The following is a 21,997-nucleotide window of genomic DNA, read 5'->3' on the forward strand; positions in this document are numbered from 1 at the left end:
TGCTCAGTTTCAAACAAAATGCTGCAAATCATGAACACATCGCGTGATTTCCGTGAAATTGTGCACGCACATTCCCACTAGGCCGAGGAAGAAATGCCACATGAACAATTTCAACTCAGCCTCAAGGTGGTGCTATAACTGGCCGAAAAGTGTTTTTACCTCTAATTTACTTTTGTTGCCCTTTTATCCAACCACCAGATGAAGGCAAGCTGCAATGTCCTACATTCCTATCCTGGTGGAGACCTGTGCCCAGAAGGGCACTTTTTCTAGTTGAACATCTTTTGATGTATAATCAACATGATATATATATATAACACAATAATGTAACTAAAATAATTTATATGACAATGAAATAATATCGATGTAATTGAGTCACACCCACCACCTGGCTGTATTTAAGGGTGACTAATCAGCCAAGCTGACAGATAGACGCTGACGAAGACCTTTTGGTCGAAACGCGTTGGTCCTGTTATTTATTTGCCTTGCTCATCATCTTCAAAATAAATTATTACATTTTTCACCAAAGACGGAGTGCCTTGGATTCTTTTCTCTGTCTGCAATTCACATTATTGACAAGCAGTACTACTTGGAGGAAGGATACCTTTTGTCTATATGGTTTTACCTGTATCACCAAAGAGCACCTATCTAAGAGCCACTAACAGATCCCTGCAGCGCTTCCATTCCTCTATTTCTAAACAATACAAATGCACTTGTAGAAAACCTCCAAGATAATGTCAGATAAGAACTAGAGATGTCCTGATACTGTATCGGGAAAAGTATCGGATCGGCCCTTATTTGTCATATGGGGTCATATCGGTATCGGTGAATATTCCAGTCTAACCGACACAGGGGTAAGGGGTTGACAGTTGACACTATGGCAGGTAAATACAATGTTGGGGCATGTGGAGTTTGTTTTGGAGTTGCCCAAACTGAAAGTGCACATTTAAGTGAGGAGTCTGCTATAAACACAACACGAGATATATAGCTAGATAGCTATAAACACAACATGAGATCACGACACTGGTATTGGCTAACATTGAGGTATCGGGATCGGATCGGAAGTGGAAAAAGTGTATCGGGACATCCCTAATAATAACTCCCCAGGAACTGTAAGCCCTAACCACACCAAAGGGTCGAGGCAGTTTTAGTGTTGTCCCAGCGCCGCGGTGTGATATGTCCTGTTGCACGTTGACCCACGTGATTCAACTGGTTAAATTCAATGGCCCTAAAACCACACAAAAGGGTGACCATGCAATTCCTCGCCACCGTTTGGACCCAAGGAGTTGCATGCATGGCGACCCTTTGGTGTGGTTTGGGCTTAAGACATATCCAAGCAAACGAGTTTCATTTCAGACCTCCTTTAAACATCAGCTTTTATTTGAACAGTTCACACAGACATCAAACACCCCAGGCTCTGACTGTAACAAAGCAAAAGCACATGAGCATACCTGCTCAGGGCCCGAGCGCCACCCTCTGAGCTGCCGTACTAGAATCCATTCCAGATGCACACGCAGATCCCACACACCAAAAGGTTTGACATGCTGAAATCACCTAAACCTGACTGGTTCCACCAGGCTTAGAAATCACCCGTCGCTCCCAACAATGCGTTGGTCCAACATTCGCTGGGGGTTAGGTTAGGGTTTTGGGTAGGGTGTCGGTCTAATGACAGTCGGACCAATAGTATGTCAGAACTAAAGCCTGTACCCCTATGATCTTGTACAGAAACCTCTCAAGTGTACATTTACCCATTATGTGAATGAGTGTACAAATGTAAGTGTCCACATTTTGGCGTCCACGTTTGTACCCTCTCAAGAGTTGAACTGAACTCAGGATTTTACTGTGTATGTTCATCAACCCCACACAGACCTGTGGGCTGTGTGGGGGTGTCCGCTGCAGAGAGGAGTGTCTGGTGAAATCTCAGTGGTCTTTTCTTTTCTTGATTCCTCCAACCTACTCTTCAGTCCGTCTCAAAAACCCAGAGGAACATGAGACAGATTTCCTTCGTAACTGTCTCATCTGTATTTTTGAGAGAAAAGGCAAAAAGGGGGTGAGGGGTGGAAATAAAATAAAAAAGGATCTCAAAGCAAACCTGTGGATAATGTCTGAGGCACTGTGTAGCCACACTTATACTTTGTCACATGACAGAGCATAAATGAAGCTCATCTATGAAGCCTCTATGCAACGTCTATCCAAGAGTAGGTAATGGAGCCCCCCCCCCCCCCCCCCCCCCATACATAACCGTCTTTAGTTTCTCTGTTTTATATTTACAAATTTTCCTCATTGCACGCACATCCGTTATCAATAATCAATAAATTATTGGAATAGGTGTTAACATCAACAGTTAACACCAGGTTAAAACAAAAACAAAAAAAACTACCAAATGAAAACACTAGTATATATCATTCATTCAACCGTGTTCAGCCAAACGGGAGCCGATTGTGACGAAACAAGCCATCAGTGAGAAGACCAGGACGTGAGGGACGGATGCCCCATTGATCCGGTCGCTCCATGTTAGCCTTTTGGATTCATTCAAAGATCCAACTGTGCTGGACTTCCATCATTACACATTTTCTGAACTGAAATCTTTACAGAGATGTAAAAATGACCTCAAAAAGCACTAAATTACAGCAGTGGTCCTCATGACAGGCTGGGGGGGGGGGGGGGGGGGCTCTCAAACACACAATAAAAATAGTTATAATACTGAAATACAAGAAACATATTTCAATATGAAGTGAATATACTGAAACATAAAACTTCAAATATATTTCAATATACAAGTCCAAATACATAACAGAAAGTAAGCAACGATATATGCGGTGATGGTTGTTGTATGATCGAGATTGACCAGCGTGGGCATTATTATGGGGGGGGGGGGGGGAATCTGCAGCACCGAAACGTAAGGCGGGGGCTATTATGCATGATTACCACATGAAACGTAATTTGCCTGCTACCTGAGTATGGGCTGTTTGACCGCTCACAGGGAAAATAGCTGGTCAACTCAAACTTTCTCCCTGCCTCTCTCATACGAACGGCACATAACACTCCACCGTGCACAAAAAGGTACAGCTTTAAGCAGCTTCACACAAGTACCATTTAAATAGCCAATATAAACACACCCAAAGCTAAATCTTCTCTAAAATCAATGTCATCTTTGGAGGCAGAGAAAAAAATAAACAGGGAGGGTGTGGGGGTTAAGGAGAGAGAGGGAAGAGTGGAAAGAAGATCCTATGAAGAGAGGCAAACAAAATTATAAATATAAAGAACATCAAGTCTCCCTTCCATTGTGTCCCAGACTGTTCCATCCATTGTGTATAGCAGGAGCCCCCTCCCTCTCTTCCTGGAATAAACCATTCTGAGTCTCTGGAAGGAAAAATGTTCCAGGAAATGGAAGTCCAAACAAAGTAATTTTTTGTTTTGTTTTGCATAGCCAGACGGTGGGCACTGACAGAGCCGCACAGAGTTTCAAAGAGAAGCCGTTAGTAGGGAGAAGAGCCTTGGTCCATCCTACACCCCGTTTTACCAGCTGGTCCCCTCCCGACAAACACAAAAAAGGTACAGGAGGTACAACTCGCTCACAACGTGGACTCTCTCTGGCGCTCACGTCCATTAGATGTCTTCTTTACTTTAGTTATGCCCTCCAATGCACCTGACTCAGTCACCCTGGAGAACAAGAGACAAAGTATAGTGGCTGATTTTATGACTTTTCTTTCCAAAGTGAAAGATTTTGGCAACACACACACACACACACACACACACACACACACACACACACACACACACACACTTACCTTTATTTAACCAGTAAAATCACATTGAGACTGCGTCTCTTTTACAAGTGGGAACTGGCCAAGAGGCAGAAATAAAATTACACTTCAATACCACATCATCAATGTTACATTTTGAACCAGCAAATACAACATCCATAATACACCTTAAAGTACCTATGCATAAATACAACAAGTCACCTATCCTACATTTTAGTAGCAGGGAAAAATACACCATATACACAATCTACACGATCTGAAGCGATATAATAAATATATAGGCATGAACATAGGCTAGTACATATCCAAACATGTGCAGGTGTTGGACTGTACATCAAAGATGATCCTTTTGAAACTTCTCAAGGGAACTTTCAAAGCCAATTTTAGTCTGGACTGTAGATCATTCCACGACCAAGGGCCAAAGAAGGCCAGACATTTTTTACCCCCCTCGGATTTTAATGCTGGTACTACACACCGCAGCCAAGCATTTGACCTGAGGTTTAGGCCGTTTTGGACCAGGTCGAATTTGGATGAAATGTAAGACGGCAGGTCACCAAGAATAGCTTTATAAATGAAAATATGCCAATGCTGAAGATTGCGAGATGCCAATAAGAACCTGCAGCATACAACGTGCAGTGATGTGTTCTGAAAGGTGAATTAGTTATGAATCTCAATGCAGCATGGTACATGGGATCCAATTTGGTCAAGGTTGAGGAGCAGGCAAACCTATAAATGGTATCACCATAATCCAATTGGGACAGAAAGAGACCAATGACCAGTTTTTTACGAGCTGAACAAGCAAAACAAGCCTTCAATCTGTAGAAGAAACCCAGAGTGAATTTAAGCTTTTTGCACAAGGAATCAATATGAAATTTGAAGTTAAGGTGTTTATCCAACCAAAAGCCAAGGTATTTGTAGCGTTCCAGCCATTCAATGGGAGTTCCATCGAGAGTGGAGGTGGGGTGAACATTGGTGCCATTTAGCAATAATTTTCTGTTACTTAATTTGTGCTGCAGCTGCAGGGAGACGAAATCAAAGGACAAATTAGCAACAGCCACCTCAAGAGTCGGTGCACAGAACCGTATCATCTGCATACATGTGGTACCTAGAGTGCTTTGATTGACTACAGATGTTGTTCACGTACAGAAGAAAGAGTAGGGGACCTAATATCGAACCCTGAGGGACACCTTTTTCCAAAGTTGCAGGATCAGACACAATGTCGCCTATTTTGACACATTGTGTCCGACCCAGCAAGTAACATTTAAACCAGCTTTTCGCATTTTGACCCATGCCTAAATTGGACAGAGTATCAATCAAAAGAGGGTGGTCCACACACACACACACACACACGGGATCAACGCTTACACTTCATCCATCTCTACGTCCTCCTCGTCCAGGGGAAGCTGGAGGTAGGGGTTGTTGGACGCAGGGCGGAACTTGTAGCCCGTCAACACGAAGAAGATCAGAGTAGACACTTCCACAAGAAACTGTGGAGGAAGACAAGAGAGTAGACGAGGGGGTGGACAGGGACATCAATAGACCAGCAGGACTGTGATGAATTGTTGTTTTGTGAAAACAAACAACTTTGCTTTCAAATACAGAAACAATGATTTGCAGTACCTCATAGCACCACTGCCACTGGAAAGGCACGGTGACCTTGAGAAGAATGGCGATGATCCGTGTAAAGTAGATGTAGCACACAATCTAAAACACATACAAAGCAGAAATTCAATTAAAAAACAACCCTGTGGCCCAGGCCGTAGCGTAACGGTCTGGGCACCGGACTGGTAATCCAGTCGCAGTGTGCCGCGGGTTCGACTCCCAGACCCGACACGGCCTTTACTGCATGTCATCCCCCCATCTCTCTCCCGTTTCCTGTCAGCCTACTGTCTGTCCCTTCAAAAATCAATAAAAGGCGTAAGCCGCAAAAAAATATCTTAAAAAAAAAAAAAAACACTGTTTTGATCCAAACACGCAGTGGATACAAACTAGTAAATTCGACTTTGTCTCATGACTCTGTTCAGACCTTAGGAAGCAGTGTTTTGTTTTTTTCATTTAGTTTCCATTTAGTTTTTGACAGGGGAAAAAGGTAGTCGATGATCATTTTTCGTCTTAGTTTTAGTCGACGAAATCAACACTGTAGACAGGAAGTCAGTGTCTAAAACCAATAGTTATCAAAGTGGAGTCTGGGGACCCTCAGGAGTCCTTGAGCTGGGACCAGACGGGAGAGTCTTTTTGGCCAAGCCTGGGAGTCGATGGTAGCCGAGGGGGCGCTTGTTTTATAGGTTATGGTTAGGCAGTTTTACTGAGGTTAGGGTTTTTGAGAGGTTTTAAAACACTGCCTACTAGTAGTAGCCGGCGCTGTAAGCACCCCATCAGCGCCCATCGAAATCCAGGCAAGTAAATGTAGTCCCGGGACTAGACAGCCACCAGCAAAACCAGGAAAGGTTTAAACTCACTATTATTTCACTGGCTAGAAGGATGGCAACTCAAATCATACGTTTCATTGTTAACTCCCCACCTACAGTATACAGCTGTAACATTCTGTACTAAATCCAACAACAAAACCTTTCCAAATGTTGGTCTGCTGCCATTAGGCAACATGAACATGTTTGAGAACTGCTGCTCCAGACTTCCCATGCCTGAGTCTGGATAGACCCAGTGTCTACTTACCATGACGTAGTAATGGCGAAACAGCTTGAGCTTCTCCAAGTTCATGGCAGCTTGAGAAAGATTACACAAATATAAACAATTATTGACACTGTGATGCCATAAAGACATATTGACAAGACTGATAAGACTTCTTTTTTTAAAAGGGTCCAAGTATGGTAAAGAGAAGAGTATGGAAAAAGTGTTTTCCATCAAGGCATTTTGAGCGGGCAGTCAGCATATACAATACATAGGCCAGGGCAAGTATTTTGTTCAACTCAACGCACACACTACAACACAGAGCTGCATCTACACCTGTAAAATGGCTATTCCCTATACAGTAAAAGCCTTAGAACTCTACAAAATGACATTCAGCGAGCACCTCCCTAGGGAGACCCTCGGGAGGCATCCATAGATACTAGATGCCCGAACCACCAAAGACGGCTCCTTTCCAAGCGAAGGAGCAGCTGCTCTACTCTGAGTCTCTCTCGGATGACTCATGGTCATAACAACAATGTTTATACTTTCAGTGTAGCATTTACAACAAGACCACAAGAGGGCAGTCATGCATTTGCTATTGAGTCGATCGCTGTCTGCTTAAGTGGGCATGTTTTGGTTTGACATTATGCCATTTACACTTTAATGTACGACATTTCCAAGAGTGTGTGAGAGATATGGCCTACTTTCAGCTGAGCTTACTTATTAATATTCTTACTTATTAACCTCTGATAAATTGTCCTGGAACAGCAATCTGTTCATTATGTTCTCTAAAATAAAATAAATAAAGCCTCATTTGTAACTTAATCTTTAATCATTCTATGACGGTTTTCACCCGATGGTCCGGGGACCAACAGTGGTCCGTGAGGGGGTTTTCAGGTGGTCCCCATGGCTACATGATGGAGAGTTGATAACCAAATGGACTGTTAAAGATCTTTAACTCTTGAGTGTAAAATGAAGAGTTAAATTATTGTTAAATATCTTCATTATTACTTTACAAGAAGTCTACACAATTTGAGAATGTATAGAATTTATAGAATCAACTTTTTTCTGTTATCTATTCTTTAGTTTTGGGTGAGAGAGGCTAAATGTCATCAAATGGTGGTTCCGTGGCTCAAATGCAGAATAAATAATGGACCATGGCATTAAAAGAAAACCACTGTTATGACAATAATAATATTATAATGATTATGTTTGTTCATAGAGGTTTGGCCTTCCATGCTAGAAGGCTTTCTTACCTTTATTTGTAGTTGTTACGTCCCCAACAAAGAGGTCCAGTGTTATTTAGTTTTTTATTGGCTATTTCCCCTACCATAAGCCCAAAATGAATTGAATTGCATTGAATTGAATGGGGCTATGGGGTGTTGTGCTAATTCGCTTATTGCCATCGCTCAAAAATAATCTTTTTTGCATAAATCCTCTCTTCATAATGTAAATAGTTTCCCCAAGCGGCACACTTTACTACGGTACTTATTTTGATGGAAATAAGCGAATTAGCACAAAAACCCAACCCCTATTGAGGGTTTATATTAAGGGAAATAGCCAATAATGCACTTTTGCACAAAATAACACCTGGACCTCTTTGGTGGGGTAACAACTACAAATAAAGGTAAGAAAGCCTTCTAGTATGGAATTCTCCTTTAATTTTAGTCATGTTACAAAATACAATTTGAAAACGTCCAACAAAAGACTGAGATTTTTACTTGGACTTTCGGCGTTTTGTTGTGTGGCCCCTGAACCACCTTACCATCTTATATGGAGTAGGCCTGCTCTAGGTCTAGGACATAGTAAACAGTAAACTAAGTACATAATACACATCTAGCCATTTGTGCAGGAAATGGACTTTTCATTTGAAATGTGTGGTCAAAACGGGGAACCCTGTATTCATCAGTCTTTACCTTTGCCGTCAGTGCTAGAAGCCTCTTGCAGGTGACGGATTGACCTGTGAATAAAGAATAATTTTATATACAGAATACAGTACAGGCACAAACTTCTCTAACTTATATAGGGGATGTGACGTAGATACAGACAGCCTTGTTGTGTTCTGTTTTGGTACAACAGATGCACGGCGCAATGCAAAGCACCACGTGCAGTGTTTAGCACCACGGACACCCGGGGGGATTTGTAACCATTAATCAAATCAGGACGCCCAGCGATTTGTTTCTTCAGGACCTATTTATTTCAAGGTGGCTCCGCGCCATTTTGGAAGTAGCTTGCAGAATGGGTACATTTCACATGAAAAGCACAACTCAATAGAAGTAAGACTGTTAACTGTGGACAACACACTGATAAAGCATTACACTTTTCAATTCATCCGAACAATTAGAGATGTACAAATATATATACATAAAATAAAGAATCTATCTATATATATATATATACACACTTCTAAATAAAAAACAGGAAATCATGTAAGGAGGTAAAAAGGGAAAAGAAACTTATACAGTAAGGGGGAAAGGGGCAGGGGTGGATTCAGATTTTACGGGGGCCAGTTTCGAATTGCAGCCGTCCATAGGTGCCCTTTGAGAGCAGTTTTGAAGGAGTCAAGGGATTTGCATGTCTTAATGGCTGTTGGTAGGGCGTTCCACGCAGAATACAGAGTTGTTCACATCCCAAATATATTATATAGAACTATTTTTGGTCTCTCTCACACACACACACACACACACACACACACACACACACACACACACACACACACACACACACACACACACACACACACACTGACCAGACGACGGGGAAAAGGATGGCTCCACAGCAGATGAGGTCAACGAGGAAGAGGATCTCCTTCCACAGAGCGTACTCACTAGACCCTTCCTCGGTGGACTCAATGATGATGTAGGCCACGTTGGCCAGCACCTGGAGGACAGATACGGTACCATCAAAACCACACACACACACACACACACTAGAGCCCAACAAACACAGGTTGCGCAGCGTAGCAGCACAGTATCGACTTGCGTGAAGTGCCGCCCATAAGCACCAACAGGACGCTGCCAACTTTGTACAGTTAATACATAAATAAATAAAAACGCCTGGAAATAGAACATTGCCGCACCATAGAGCCGTGCTATGCGTGAACGCCCGCAAATGCAGACGAAATAATGGAGACGGCTGTTTTGACGCACGCCGTTTGCAGCCTGTGTGTGTTGCCACACACACACACACACACACACACACACACACACACACACACACACACCTGTAGAGGAATGACAATCATGAAGATCTTCTTCTCCTTGTCAGAGAGGATGTACTTGACGAAAGCCCAGCCGGTGCCAATCAACGCCAGAGTGATGAAGAGGAGAGCACCCTTGAGCCTGTTCGGTGCACAAACAACAATGTCTCGGTCACCTCAAACACGTTATACATGTTATACATGGGACCCCCCCCCCCCCGCATATGTAACAATCCTACTTACAGATGAGTGATGTAGTACATGACAGCCCAGCCTTCAATAGGATGCCCCTCAGTGTTGATGAAATGATAGTTGATCTGAACGGGAGAGGAAAGAAATGACAACATTAACCCGTAATTGATGAATCGAAAAAGCCATCATAACCATTGAGACCCGAAAATAAATCCCAGTTTATTTTCCTCATAGACTTTTCAGAAAGTATTTATTTAAAGACGTTTACGCCGCTTTTCATCAGAGGTTAATAAGTAAGCTCATAAAGCTCAGCTGAAAGTAGGCCATATCTCTCACACACTCTTGGAACTGTCGTACATTAAAGTGAAAATCAGCATAATGTCAAACCAAAACATGCCCACTTAAAGGCGCAGTGAAACGGAAATGGTGAACAACATGAAAATGGTGTTTCAACATGAAACACCGGTCTGAAGTTTCTGAACCAATCAGAGCGTCGCATCCCTTCAGGCGATGGGACGGTAGCTAGGGACGGTAGCTATGCTAGGCGCAACAGCGTGGTGTTGTTTGTTTATAAATCATATGGTCGGCCAGCACAACCAGTTTACTGTTATGTGGCTTATTTCTTCCATATAATGTTTTCAGATACATATTCTAGCGTGATGATTAAGTTGAAAGCGAGTAATACACTGTCTGGATGTTATCTGGAATGGAAATAAAAACAGAGTATTCTGTAATCAGTAGCAGCTGTGATGGACGGACGCGCAAATATGGGAAATTAAACGGGTGAGCTTCATTGTTATTGGCTTTTATCGATGTGTATCTCTACACGTCATCACGCAGCACGTTTTCGTTTTAATAAATAAATAATGCAATCGTTTTTATGGACCTTTGATATAAAAACACACAGAAATGAGAATTTTCACATTTTTTTGGCATCCGTTGTTAGGTATGCCCATATAATGACCACGGATATGGTCTAAAAGTGTGAAAAACGTCTTTTTCATTTCACTGCACCTTTAAGCAGAAAGCAATCGACTCAATAGCAAACGCATGACCGCCCTCTTGTGGTTAGTCTCGTTGCAAATGCTACACTGAAAGTATAAACATTGTTGTTATGACCATGAGTCATCCGAGAGAGACTCAGAGTAGAGCAGCTGCTCCTTCGCTTGGAAAGGAGCCGTCTTAGGTGGTTCGGGCATCTAGTATCTATGGATGCCTCCCGAGCGTCTCCCTAGGGAGGTGCTCGCTGAATGTCATTTTGTAGAGTTGTAAGGCTTTTACTGTAAAGGAAGAGCCATTTTACAGTTGTAGAGGCAGCTCTGTGTTGTAGTTGGAGTTGAACAAAATAATTGCCCTGGCCTATGTATATGCTGACTGCCCGCTCAAAATGCCTTGATGGAAAACACTTTTTCCATACTCTTCTCTTTACCATACTTTCCCTTTACGTCATAATGCACATAAAAAGACCGCGTGCGTGCACGAACGTGCACACGAGTATTTTGGCTGTTTTTAGGTAAACGTTATGGTCCGTTAGCATAAAATGTGATATAATATGCTGACTTCCGAATAAAACTAATCTCGGGATGCCAGGCATGGCATCCATTGCAAAGGTAAATTAATCTCGGTTTCTCGGGCCCGGCGTCGATCCAGTTTAAAACCTGCTGTATCCACATGTTTCACTCAGATTTCATGTCTTTTCTAAATAGTTACTGTATCGATTTTAAATCATTGAATCGTGTCGCCATAATGAACCAATATCGTCCATGTATCGTATCGTCAACCATGTATCGTGATACGTATCGCATCGCTGTTAAAATGTATCGTTACACCCCTAGGTTTACCCATGTTATCGTTTCTGCCAATCCTGCCTAGTAGTGTTCTGCCCACAGCCCCCCCCCCCCCCCCCCCCCCCCCCACACACACACACAAAGTCAAGAAAGTAACCTGCATTTTTTTTCCACACACACACACACACACACACACACACACACACACACACACCCCTTGAAAATAGCTGTCACATTGTTATAGCTTGCGGGTGTTGGCTTGCTAAAGTGTGCAGAGCCTCTGCAAACAGTTTTGAGTGACAAATATAGGGCTATCAGGAAAAAAGGCTTCCTCTTTCTTTTATATACGGCATATAAAGCACTGTATAAACACTATATAAAAATGTCAAATTGTTCCAGTATTTGCCACAATTAAAATAATACTCGTTTTCAGCACTCAAAAAAAGGTTAATCATGTTCTATTATGTGGAAAGGTGTCCCCATCCTTAAAAATCCTATGGTGGGCGGACCATAAGGTGAGTGCATGAATGTGAAAATGTATAAAGTACCAGGGAAGGCATACGCAACTAGGGCTGGGATAGAACCCAGGACTTGGCACATTCCCACAGTGCCAAAACAAGGGAGGGAGTTTTGCGTTACTACTGTCGCAATGGTGCTTGCTCTGTTGGTTTGCAAACACAGACAGAGCTTTGTGGCTCTATATGTAAAGTGTCTTGAGAGTAGACAACTTTGAAAAATAGGTTTAAAAGTGTTTCAACTGGTCAGCCAAATGAGATATCGGCATATAAGTGATATTACACCAATTGTAATAATCTGTTCTTGAGGTAAATTGTTTATCACGAAGGCTAACTTAACTTTGGGGATACACAAATAAGTCTGTGTCAAAAAGAAAACTGGCTTTGTAGAGCACCAGACCCAACAATGCAAACGAGCCACATTCACAACATGCCACGCCACATTCAAGCAGGCATTTGTTTTAAAAGTCGAGCGATTTGTCACACACGTTACCGCAGTGAAATTTGTTCTCCGCATTTGACCCATCTCTTGGAGCTGTGAGCCGCAGCCAAGGAACGGTGAGCTGCAGCCGTGCCGCGCTCGGGAATCATTTGATTAGTTGATTTGACCCCCCAATCCAACCCATTGATGCTGAGTGCCAAGCAGGGAGGCACTGGGTCCCATTTTTACAGTCTTTGCAACCAAATAAAAGCAGCCCGACAAAGTATTGTGCAGAAATTAAAATACTTTTCAGATGGTCTTCAATGATTTCGATAGTGTAATCATGATAAAAATCACTTCATGTGTAATGAATCTAGAAGAATATATGAAAGTTTCACTTTTTGAATTATATTACAGGGAAAGAAATTTCACTTTTCCACAAGATTTTTGTTTTTGTTTTTGGCATGCACAATAAGTGCAATTGGAGCGCATTAGTGTACTCACACTATGGAAGACCAAAGAGACTGCTTTGGTGAAGGCCAGAGCTGCCATCAGCCAGTGGATCTTAAACACACTGTATCTAAAAACAAAACAAGCAACAATATTAAATATATCATATTATACATTATATCTCTGTTGTTGGGAAGAAACCACCTAACTCCAAAATGTTCATTTTTCAGGAAATTAAGAAAACCTTATATTTTGAAAACAAAGCAATATTGCTTCATCAAAGTTGGTATATATTGTCAATTACTTGCATGAGAGTGGGAGAGGTGGTGGAGTTAGTTGCTTTAGCAGACAGTTTGAGGGACCAATGGAGTTAAGAGGTTTTGTCCAAAGCGTTTTTTACTACTTTCCATTGGTTCAATATTTTCGAAACACAGACGTAAAGGGTGTTCAATTATAGCACTGATTTATGCACACAGTACACACACACAAAAAAAAGTAAAATCTCTTTTGAGTGTATGTCTAAGTTAACAAGCATAATAAATCATGTTATACACATTCTGCACATGCGGCATATAATACAGAAGGTACATACAGTAGAACATACTGTATATCACTGACATATTTACATTGTGATGCCTCTACTGGAACCATGTTTGCCCTCCTTGGCTCACTTACTCCACCCTCTCTGTGCACATTCATTCAAGCTTACACCAACACAGTATACGCTGTGCATTGTAGAGCATTGTACATGTTGATATCCGCCATTTGTGAGGTTTTTGTTAGTCGTCTTTGGGTGCGAAGGTACTTTGTTTTTTTTTTACCCCTGAAGTGATGCCTGGAAGCATCCGCCACGTTACAAAGGTTAAGCAGCATTGTGATTTCTGGCAAGGCACATCTTTTTTAGAGAATTACACTACGCTTTGCAAATAAAATAATCATCCTAAGTAAGAGGGAGCATGTGCGTTAGAAAATACCTGTGCTTCATGAGAGTGTAGACCCACACCATTGCAGCTGTGAAGAACACTCCAGCCATGCAAATGTAAAGGCGAGAAAGGGGAATTTCTGCTGCCGACAGGTAGCCTCCTGGATTCCTCTCTGTGACCATCACCTATATATATATAGGTCACACATCCTCATTAACAACATGGCTTACACAGACACACACTCACACACACAGAACTAAGTAAAACAAATATGCTTACATCAAGAGAGTAGGGGGCGACCCTTTTAGGATACATGTTCTGGCAATAGTGGAAGTCCAGGTTGTACAGACCCTCAGCCTGCTCGCCGAACACCATGAGGAACTGAGGGAGCGAGAGAGACCAAGGTCATTCGGACATCAAATAGTATTGTTACATTTCTGGCTTAATATTCTCTCATAATACAAACTATGAAGGGAGCAATCAATGTGATGTACGGGCATACATAACAAGGTCAAATCCTTTATACATTGCTATATGTTTTTTGTCAACAAATTGAATAGATATGCGCAACTTATTACTGACTGAATGTTTGTGTACTCACGCTGAAATTGTACGCGTCGACATTTTTAGTTAGCGCCAACGTGAAGTTAGTCATCGTCATCAACTAGTGGAGAAAAGACCAGTCATTAGTTTTATGCACATAGTTCTCTCTTTCTCTCCATAATATACAGTGCACGCAGTACAGTATATGTATATATTGTATTGCGTGCACAGCATATAGACAAATAAGAGTATATAATACTGTACATCGTTGCTGTTGGGCAGAAACCTACAGGTATCTCAATGTTTTAAGTTTGTGTTTTAACTTTTTTTGTAAATTAAATTCGTACATTATACCTACACATATCATCTACAAGCTTGAAACGTGAGCTTGTAGATCTGCTGCTTTTGAATTTGAATCCTGAAAAGTACCAGTTTTGAACATATGAGTTTTCCACCCGACAGACGATATACTACTGTATATATATAAAACATACATCCATGGGCTACTGGCGGTACACATGCGGCCCCCACGGTCATTTAATGCGGCCCGCAGGTTAATATCAGAATACTGAGATATTATAGCAGTGTGGCCCTATAGAGCGTCGCAGTCCCTCCCCCTTTCAGAACGGCGAGTGGCCCAGGAAATGAAAAGCAATGCATTATTCCCATAGCCGTTTCTGAAAGTATTTATTTAAAGACGGTTACGCCGCGGACAAAGCCAACTCGGATCGTGACAAATCATGACAATGAACACAATATTTTGGGCCGATCAAATCATTAGAAAGAAGAAAATAAAGGCAGGAGACAAGACTATTTGTTTTGTTTTTCTTCTTATTTGATCGGCCCAAAATATTGTGTTCATTGTCATGATTTGTCACGATCCGAGTTGGCGACGCTCTATAGTGGCCCTCTGGAGCGAGTGTGGAACTATAGTGGCCCTCTGGAGTGAGTGTGGAACTATAGTGGCCCTCTGGAGTGAGTGTGGAACTATAGTGGCCCTCTGGAGTGGGTGTGGAACTATAGTGGCCCCCTGGATTGAGTGTGGAACTATAGTGACCCTCTGGAGTGAGTGTGGAACTATAGTGGCCCTCTGGAGTGAGTGTGGAACTATAGTGGCCCTCTGGAGTGGGTCTCTGGAGTGAGTGTGGAACTATAGTGGCCCTCTGGAGTGGGTGTGGAACTATAGTGGCCCCCTGGAGTGAGTGTGGAACTATAGTAGCCCTCTCCAAAGTTGCCCACCCACCCCTGGTATAAAGCATTGCTCACCGGGAACATACTCTCTTCTGGAGCTGGAGGAGTTTTAGGTTTCTCCACCTCACTACCACTCACTGGCTTTACATCCTCCTTTACATCCTCCTTTACATCCTGCTGCAGCTCAGTTACTTTATCATCTTTCTTAACTATGTCTTCTACATGTTTGGGCTGTTGTTTCTCTGCTGGATTCTCAGGACCACTGTCCCTCGTATTCCTCACACCTGAATGAGACAAAGAAACAAACAACTGTCATGTGCCACTGCCCTGGTATAACGACACTAAGGCATCATTTAGATGGCGACCATCTCCAGATAAAACGGCAAAGTCCCGTTGCGTTCTCTTTTTTTTTTTACCTTTTACACGAGAACGCACACGTTATGCTATAATGTGCTATTATGCTATAATGTCGCTAGGTGGCGATAACGGGCTGCCAAATAGACCAGTCACCCACGTACAAGAAGAAGAACCCCTTCACGCAGGCTTGCGCAACACGGCTCCGTCTTTTTGGCAAATCTATAACTTCCTGTTTGAGAGCTAGCAAATTTAAGACATTCGGTTGCTTTCAGAATAAAAGTGTTGTTAATTAAATGATTACATTACATTATTAGTATTATTATTACATTACAGTTATTGTAAAGACACACATGTTTCTGTGTAAAAATGAGTAATTAAATAACACAGAAACATAATGTGTGTCTTATAGCATCTTTTAAATGATTAATTTGAAGTTTTAATGTGCAAATTAAACTTTTTTTCAATACTCTAGAGGATACTCTTATTTTGAAGAGATGGTCTTAAATTTGCTAGCTTAGATTTGCCAAAAAACAGTGCCGCGCAAGCGGCGCAACACTGCTCTGGGCTGACAGGCAGCCCAGAGCATGCAGGCAAAGCGCGCCACGGGATGGTATATATTTTATAATACATTAGGCTACATAAACGCGGCTGCCGCCTATCACAAGGCTTTTTATTTACATCATGGTTTTACATTCACCATCGCTGATGAGCAGCACTTTGTAGGCGAGGAGGGAGGCTTGTTCAGGAACTCCATTATATCATAATTATATGGCTCTGCATCAATGTAATAAACATATGCGCTGTGAGCCAACGTGAGCCATGATGTCATAAGTTTTGCGGATTCACCGTTTTGCCCGTTTACACGGAGAAGGGATAAAACGGCGTTCTCAAAGATTTCCACTCTGGAAGGTGGTTTCACTTTGTTGCGTTTTCACCTCATGAGAACACGGTTCTCGTCTAAACAACCACAGCAAACGATACTTTATTTTGCCGTTTTCTATGAACACCATCCTCGTGTAAATAGCACCTAAGAGTGGCTCCAGCTGCCGGCAAAGATCAATTACAAAACGATTCCAGTGATTTTCCCTCAGCCTTAACGTAAAGCCAGGTCATGGTGCATATGTGAATAACGTAGTCATAGCTGTAAAATTAAATTAGCGATGTACTAATTCCTAGCTGGCGGGTATGGATGTCACTCACCTTGGTCTTTGAAAGGCTTACTCTTTGCTGTCAAGACGTTGTCTTGGGGCCCAAAAGATGTGACATTTACACTACACACACACACACACACACACACACACACACACACACACACACACACACACACACACAGAGTTAATAATATAGGTATGAGGTTGTCAGTAGCCATCAGAAATGTTTTTTTCTCTCTTCACATTATCATTCAGATATATACGCACCGGAGGTTTTTAAAATCAATGATGAAGAAGACAAGCGGCTCAGTGTTGGATGGCTTGGTTTTGAGCGGGCAAATCTCAGTTTCCTCTGCCTGGAAAGACAACCACAACACATTCAACATCTATTTTAGAAAGCTACTGTGTGTTATAATAGGAATTCTCACATTTTCAGCGTGCATTGTGAAAAAATATTTTTGATTTTTTGTGTGTGTGCACAAACGATGTAAAACTCAATTCAAGTTTCAATGCCACACCATTTTGTCATTTACAGGGCTACTATTTATTCTTGGGCAGATGATTTCATGATTTTATATCAAAATCAGTTTGTTTTCCGGTTCAGGTTAAAAAACATGCCTAGTAAGCAATGCAGATGATTAAATATTAATACTGGATGTGTTTAGGTCCACAGATCCACATGGGTGTCCAAAATGTGTGCAAACAGACAGTACAGTAGTCAACAGCGTGGACTACTGAATGGGTTAACAGTTACACTTCCTCTTGGCATAATATAACGCTATGGTTTTAACCCATTTTGGGGTAGAAACCCCTTTGTGTTGTAAGCATTATGTTATACTTTAGCTATTGAAAAATAGCAGATCTACAAGATAAATGGTAAATGGTGCATTTATACAGCGCCTTTATCCAAGGCGCTTTACATAGATTGTGCAATACATTCACACACATTCATACACCGATTGCGGTGGAAGCCATGCAAGGCACCAACCAGCACATCGGGAGCAATTTGGGGTTTAGTGTCTTGCCCAAGGACACTTCGACATGTAGACAGGAGGAGCCGGGATTCGAACCGCCGACCCATGGATCATTGGACGACCTGCTCTACCTCCTGAGCCACAGCCGGCCACACAAGCTCATAGTGCGAGTACATCTCACTGTTATGTCTAACCTCAAAGGCCCATCGGAATCACTGAATAGAAGGTATGCGCATGCTTAAAGTGAATGGTACATCGAGTGGCAAATCAACATGCAAAGTGAGTTTAACATTGTCTAACGTTGTTTAATGCAATCAAATAGGACTTTTCTGTGTGGATGTATGGGCTGTCAAGTCCAGAAAGTCGTTTTTTGCCACTCAGTAGGCGTTCCTGCATAACTTCCGGGTTTGGTGATGATGTCACACGCATACCCTCTATACTAAATAATGTGTCATCATTATCTCACTTGCGCAGGTGTTATATTTAACCCATTTAGACCCGAGCTCGATTCTACAAAATGTCTTCTAAATCCTGAGTTTTCTGAAAAACCCTGTTTCTATGTCTATAGTTCTCAAACATTCTCATGTCAAGGACCCCCAAAAATATATGTATTTGGCCGCCGACACCCATCTGAAAATATGTTGTTCCAGGGACTAAAATAGCTCTGCTATTTTTCAACAGCTAAAGCATAACATAAGGCTTAAAACACCAAAAGGTGTTCCCGCCCCAAAATGTGTTAAGCAATATTCAAGGGTGTTCTTTATCGTCATTAATGCAATACTGCGATGCCTTTCGGAACCGCAGGCGTGCATTAATGACGACAAAGAACAACCCTCGAGTGTAATATCTTACTTATACAACAGTTACCCTTAAAACTAAGATTATCGCAGAAACATGTTATTGTTTTAATGACAGATGTAGTCACTACGACCACAAATGTCCCAAGAAACTAGCTAGCCTAGCCACCGAGTCTGCTGCGCTCTGGGAGAAAAGCACGGCTGAATTCTTTGTATTGATTAGGTGTTCCAATATCGTGGTTAAAGCACGGCTAGACAGCTGTTTCAACCAAACAGATTGCTTCCTCGAAACGACCTGTTGTATAATTCACTTTAGCATTCTCTGAATGACAAGGGCCAAACATCATGGAGTTGGTCGTGATAAGCCTGATTCCTGAATTTAATAATGTACTTACTGTGTAAGACAGGACTCCATTCACACGGGACTTGGATAGAGTGAAACCAACCTAGAGAGGGAGATACAGGTGAGTCCATGACACATGCAAAGACCCCTTGATATTAAGCTTTAGAGACCCTCATGACATAATATACAGTGTCGTATACATTATGAAACATGTTGGGGCTCACGTTCCTTGTTTATAGCAATCTTATTGCAAATTGACCTGATATTTCAGCTTAAAGAGAGCGGGAGAAACCAGTATGACCCATTACAATTATTACACAGAGGTTTATTAAAACCTGATGATGACCGATGTGTAATGGAGAAATATTGCTGAACTGTGGAATGCAGAAACAGGCAGGACCTTAAAATAGGCAGAATTAAATGTTTAATTGTTTGTTTGCTACCCAAGGTAGCAGGTTACAAAAAACTATTGACAATGTTGATGCTTAATAATTTGACATAGTTGCATTCATCATACCGCATAATTTGATCAAGAGGCCGACTATTTTGCCAGGTTTCTTTACTTTGCACTCACGATCCTACAGACAATAATTACAAGGAAAAAAACTATTTATTTGCACTCATACCGTAATAAGAAAGTGATGTCTTCAAATAATGCCACAGAGATAGCTTAATCTAGCCATTTAGACGGTGTAACAACAAGAGAATTTAAGTTAGGTTAAATTGTTTTATTGAGGAGAACCTCATGCTCTGCATTTGGCCCATTCCAACTAGGAGCCAGCTAGTGGGCCAGCCTCTGGCAAACTGCTCCCAGATGTCTTAATTTGGCCCATTCCAAAATAAAAACGTCTGGGTTTCCGAGGCTAGGAGTGGGCCAGCCTTTGGCCAACTGCTCCCAGATCCATCAAAGGTCACATCATGCACAGGAATGTCCCATCAGGAATGTCCTGTCCCATCCATGTACTTTTGGTGTGGGAGGAAAGTACCAGAGCATCCAAAGGGGAAGAAACCCACACACAATGCGAATTCCACACAGAGAACGGCCCTGGTTCCATCAGATTATCCATTTCAGAGACAACAATGCCAACCTAAACATTGATGCGTGTTCGCTCGCACGCACACACTCACGCGCGCACACACACACACTCACACTCACACTCACACTCACACTCACACTCACACTCACACTCACACTCACACTCACACACAGTAACGCACCAGGTCCGAGGGCATCGTTTCGAGGCGCAGAGACTTCAGGGTAACATCCAGGGTTCCATTCGCATAAAACCCAAATGTGTTGAGATGGACCACGAAACGAGTTTCATTCTAAAAGGGGAAGTGTTGGAGGAGGAAGAGGGTTGAGGAGGAGATGACGAGTAGTACTGTACAAGTAACATATGGTGGCAGATCGAGTGAATAACATAAGTCTAAAATTATACAGACTACATCTCAAGCATCAACGGATAACATAGTCTATGACAGTGGTTCTCAAAGTGGTGTCCGGGTCCTTTTGAGGAGGCTCCAGGGGGTCCCCACTCCCCAGCTAAATGATATATAGTTAGGAACCAAATGGACCCTTATGGGTGTGTGACTCAGAGAGTGTAGAAATCCATTTGTACACTCAGAGTTAAATTAACATTTTTACAATATAAATTGGGGTCCCAGAGATCAAAATGCCATCGCATGATGGGGTTCCGTAGCCTAATAAATGCAGGTCAAACTGGGGGTCCTTAAAAATGAAAATGGTTTAAGAAGATCACTGCTAGAGCAGTAAATAAATAGCTTCTCTTAGTTATTGGGGTCCCTGGCATATCCATTCAAATGGGGGTCCGCGGGCTGTTAAGTGTCAATTTGGGGGTCCATGACAAGACATGACAAAGTTTGAGAACCACTTGGCCTATATGAAACACAAGCTACGACAGTACAGTCATATTAAGACATTTTTGACTGTGGCGTAAGACGTATTAACGATAACGTTAGCTTTGTTGCTGTCTGATAGGCTATTAGCCAGCTGCTTACCGTTAGAGCCAGCTTGTGTATCCGTGCATGGCACCCTGCCAACGCCAGTACGAGTAAGAAGAAGCCTCTTAGAAGAACCTGACCTCTCCTCGGTGTCGCAGCCATCGCCACTTAATATAATATTCACGTTTAGCAAACGAACTAACGTCGACCTGCTGCCAACGTTAGCTTGGACGTGGCTAAATGTTAGCTAGCAAGCCAGCTAACGCTAGCCGACTAGTGTTTTCCCCCAAACAAACAGCCTCCCAAACTATGATGATTGGTGTGTATATGATCCCTTTTAAATGAATTTGAGTGGATCTCTACTCTGTCTGAATCGAACGCGCCGTGCCACAATATTGTGAGAAGAATGAATGTCGTTGTGTTTTGATAACGCAGAGAGATGATGTGAGCTGAGCGATGTGGAAGCTGGACCAAACATCTCACTCACTTCCTGGTCTGGGACAGTGTTGCCAGATTGTGGTCGTTGTGTGAGAGAAATAAGCAACCATCCATCCATCCATCCATCTTCAACCACTTATCCGTAGTCGGGTGACCGGTGACGGGTCACTTCCCTCTCCAGAGCAACATTAGTGACTTCCTCCTGGGGGATCCCGAGGCGTTCCAACTAAGGCCAGTGAGTCGATGCGTTTCCTCCAACTGTACCTTGGTCTGCCCCGGGGTCTCCTTCCAAATAAATAAGCAACCAGGTCCATGAAAACAAGCCCAAAAGAAGCCTGACTACTATAAAGCGTCGCATCCCA

General features: G+C 42.4%; 1 protein-coding gene across 1 annotated transcript; it reads right to left on the reverse strand.

Moving 5' to 3' along the window:
* Positions 1-1,245: 1,245 nt before the first annotated feature.
* gpr108 (G protein-coupled receptor 108) lies at positions 1,246-21,684 on the reverse strand. Its single transcript, XM_083766131.1, has 18 exons — positions 21,255-21,684; positions 20,454-20,561; positions 19,288-19,338; positions 17,389-17,477; positions 17,171-17,241; positions 15,689-15,897; positions 14,481-14,543; positions 14,159-14,260; positions 13,931-14,064; positions 13,011-13,086; positions 9,835-9,908; positions 9,616-9,733; positions 9,142-9,272; positions 8,309-8,352; positions 6,438-6,487; positions 5,385-5,468; positions 5,130-5,251; positions 1,246-3,660 (listed from the first exon to the last, which is right to left on the reverse strand). Exons 1-18 carry the CDS (start codon positions 21,357-21,359, stop codon positions 3,573-3,575), a joined length of 1,719 nt encoding a protein of 572 aa, XP_083622257.1. The 5' UTR covers positions 21,360-21,684; the 3' UTR covers positions 1,246-3,572.
* Between the last annotated feature and the right edge of the window lie 313 nt (positions 21,685-21,997).

This window comes from Protomyctophum parallelum (genome assembly GCF_964188405.1).
Source record: "Protomyctophum parallelum genome assembly, chromosome: 5".
In the NCBI taxonomy this organism is placed as follows: Eukaryota; Metazoa; Chordata; class Actinopteri; order Myctophiformes; family Myctophidae; genus Protomyctophum; species Protomyctophum parallelum.

Coding starts and splice junctions, on each gene's coding strand:
- gpr108 (XM_083766131.1), bottom strand. CDS start 21,359: ATGGCTGCGACACCGAGGAGAGGTCAGGTTCTTCTAAGAGGCTTCTTC. Junction 9,734..9,834: donor ATGTACTACATCACTCATCT/GTAAGTAGGATT, acceptor TGCACCGAACAG/GCTCAAGGGTGCTCTCCTCT. Junction 9,273..9,615: donor TGATTGTCATTCCTCTACAG/GTGTGTGTGTGT, acceptor TCTGTCCTCCAG/GTGCTGGCCAACGTGGCCTA.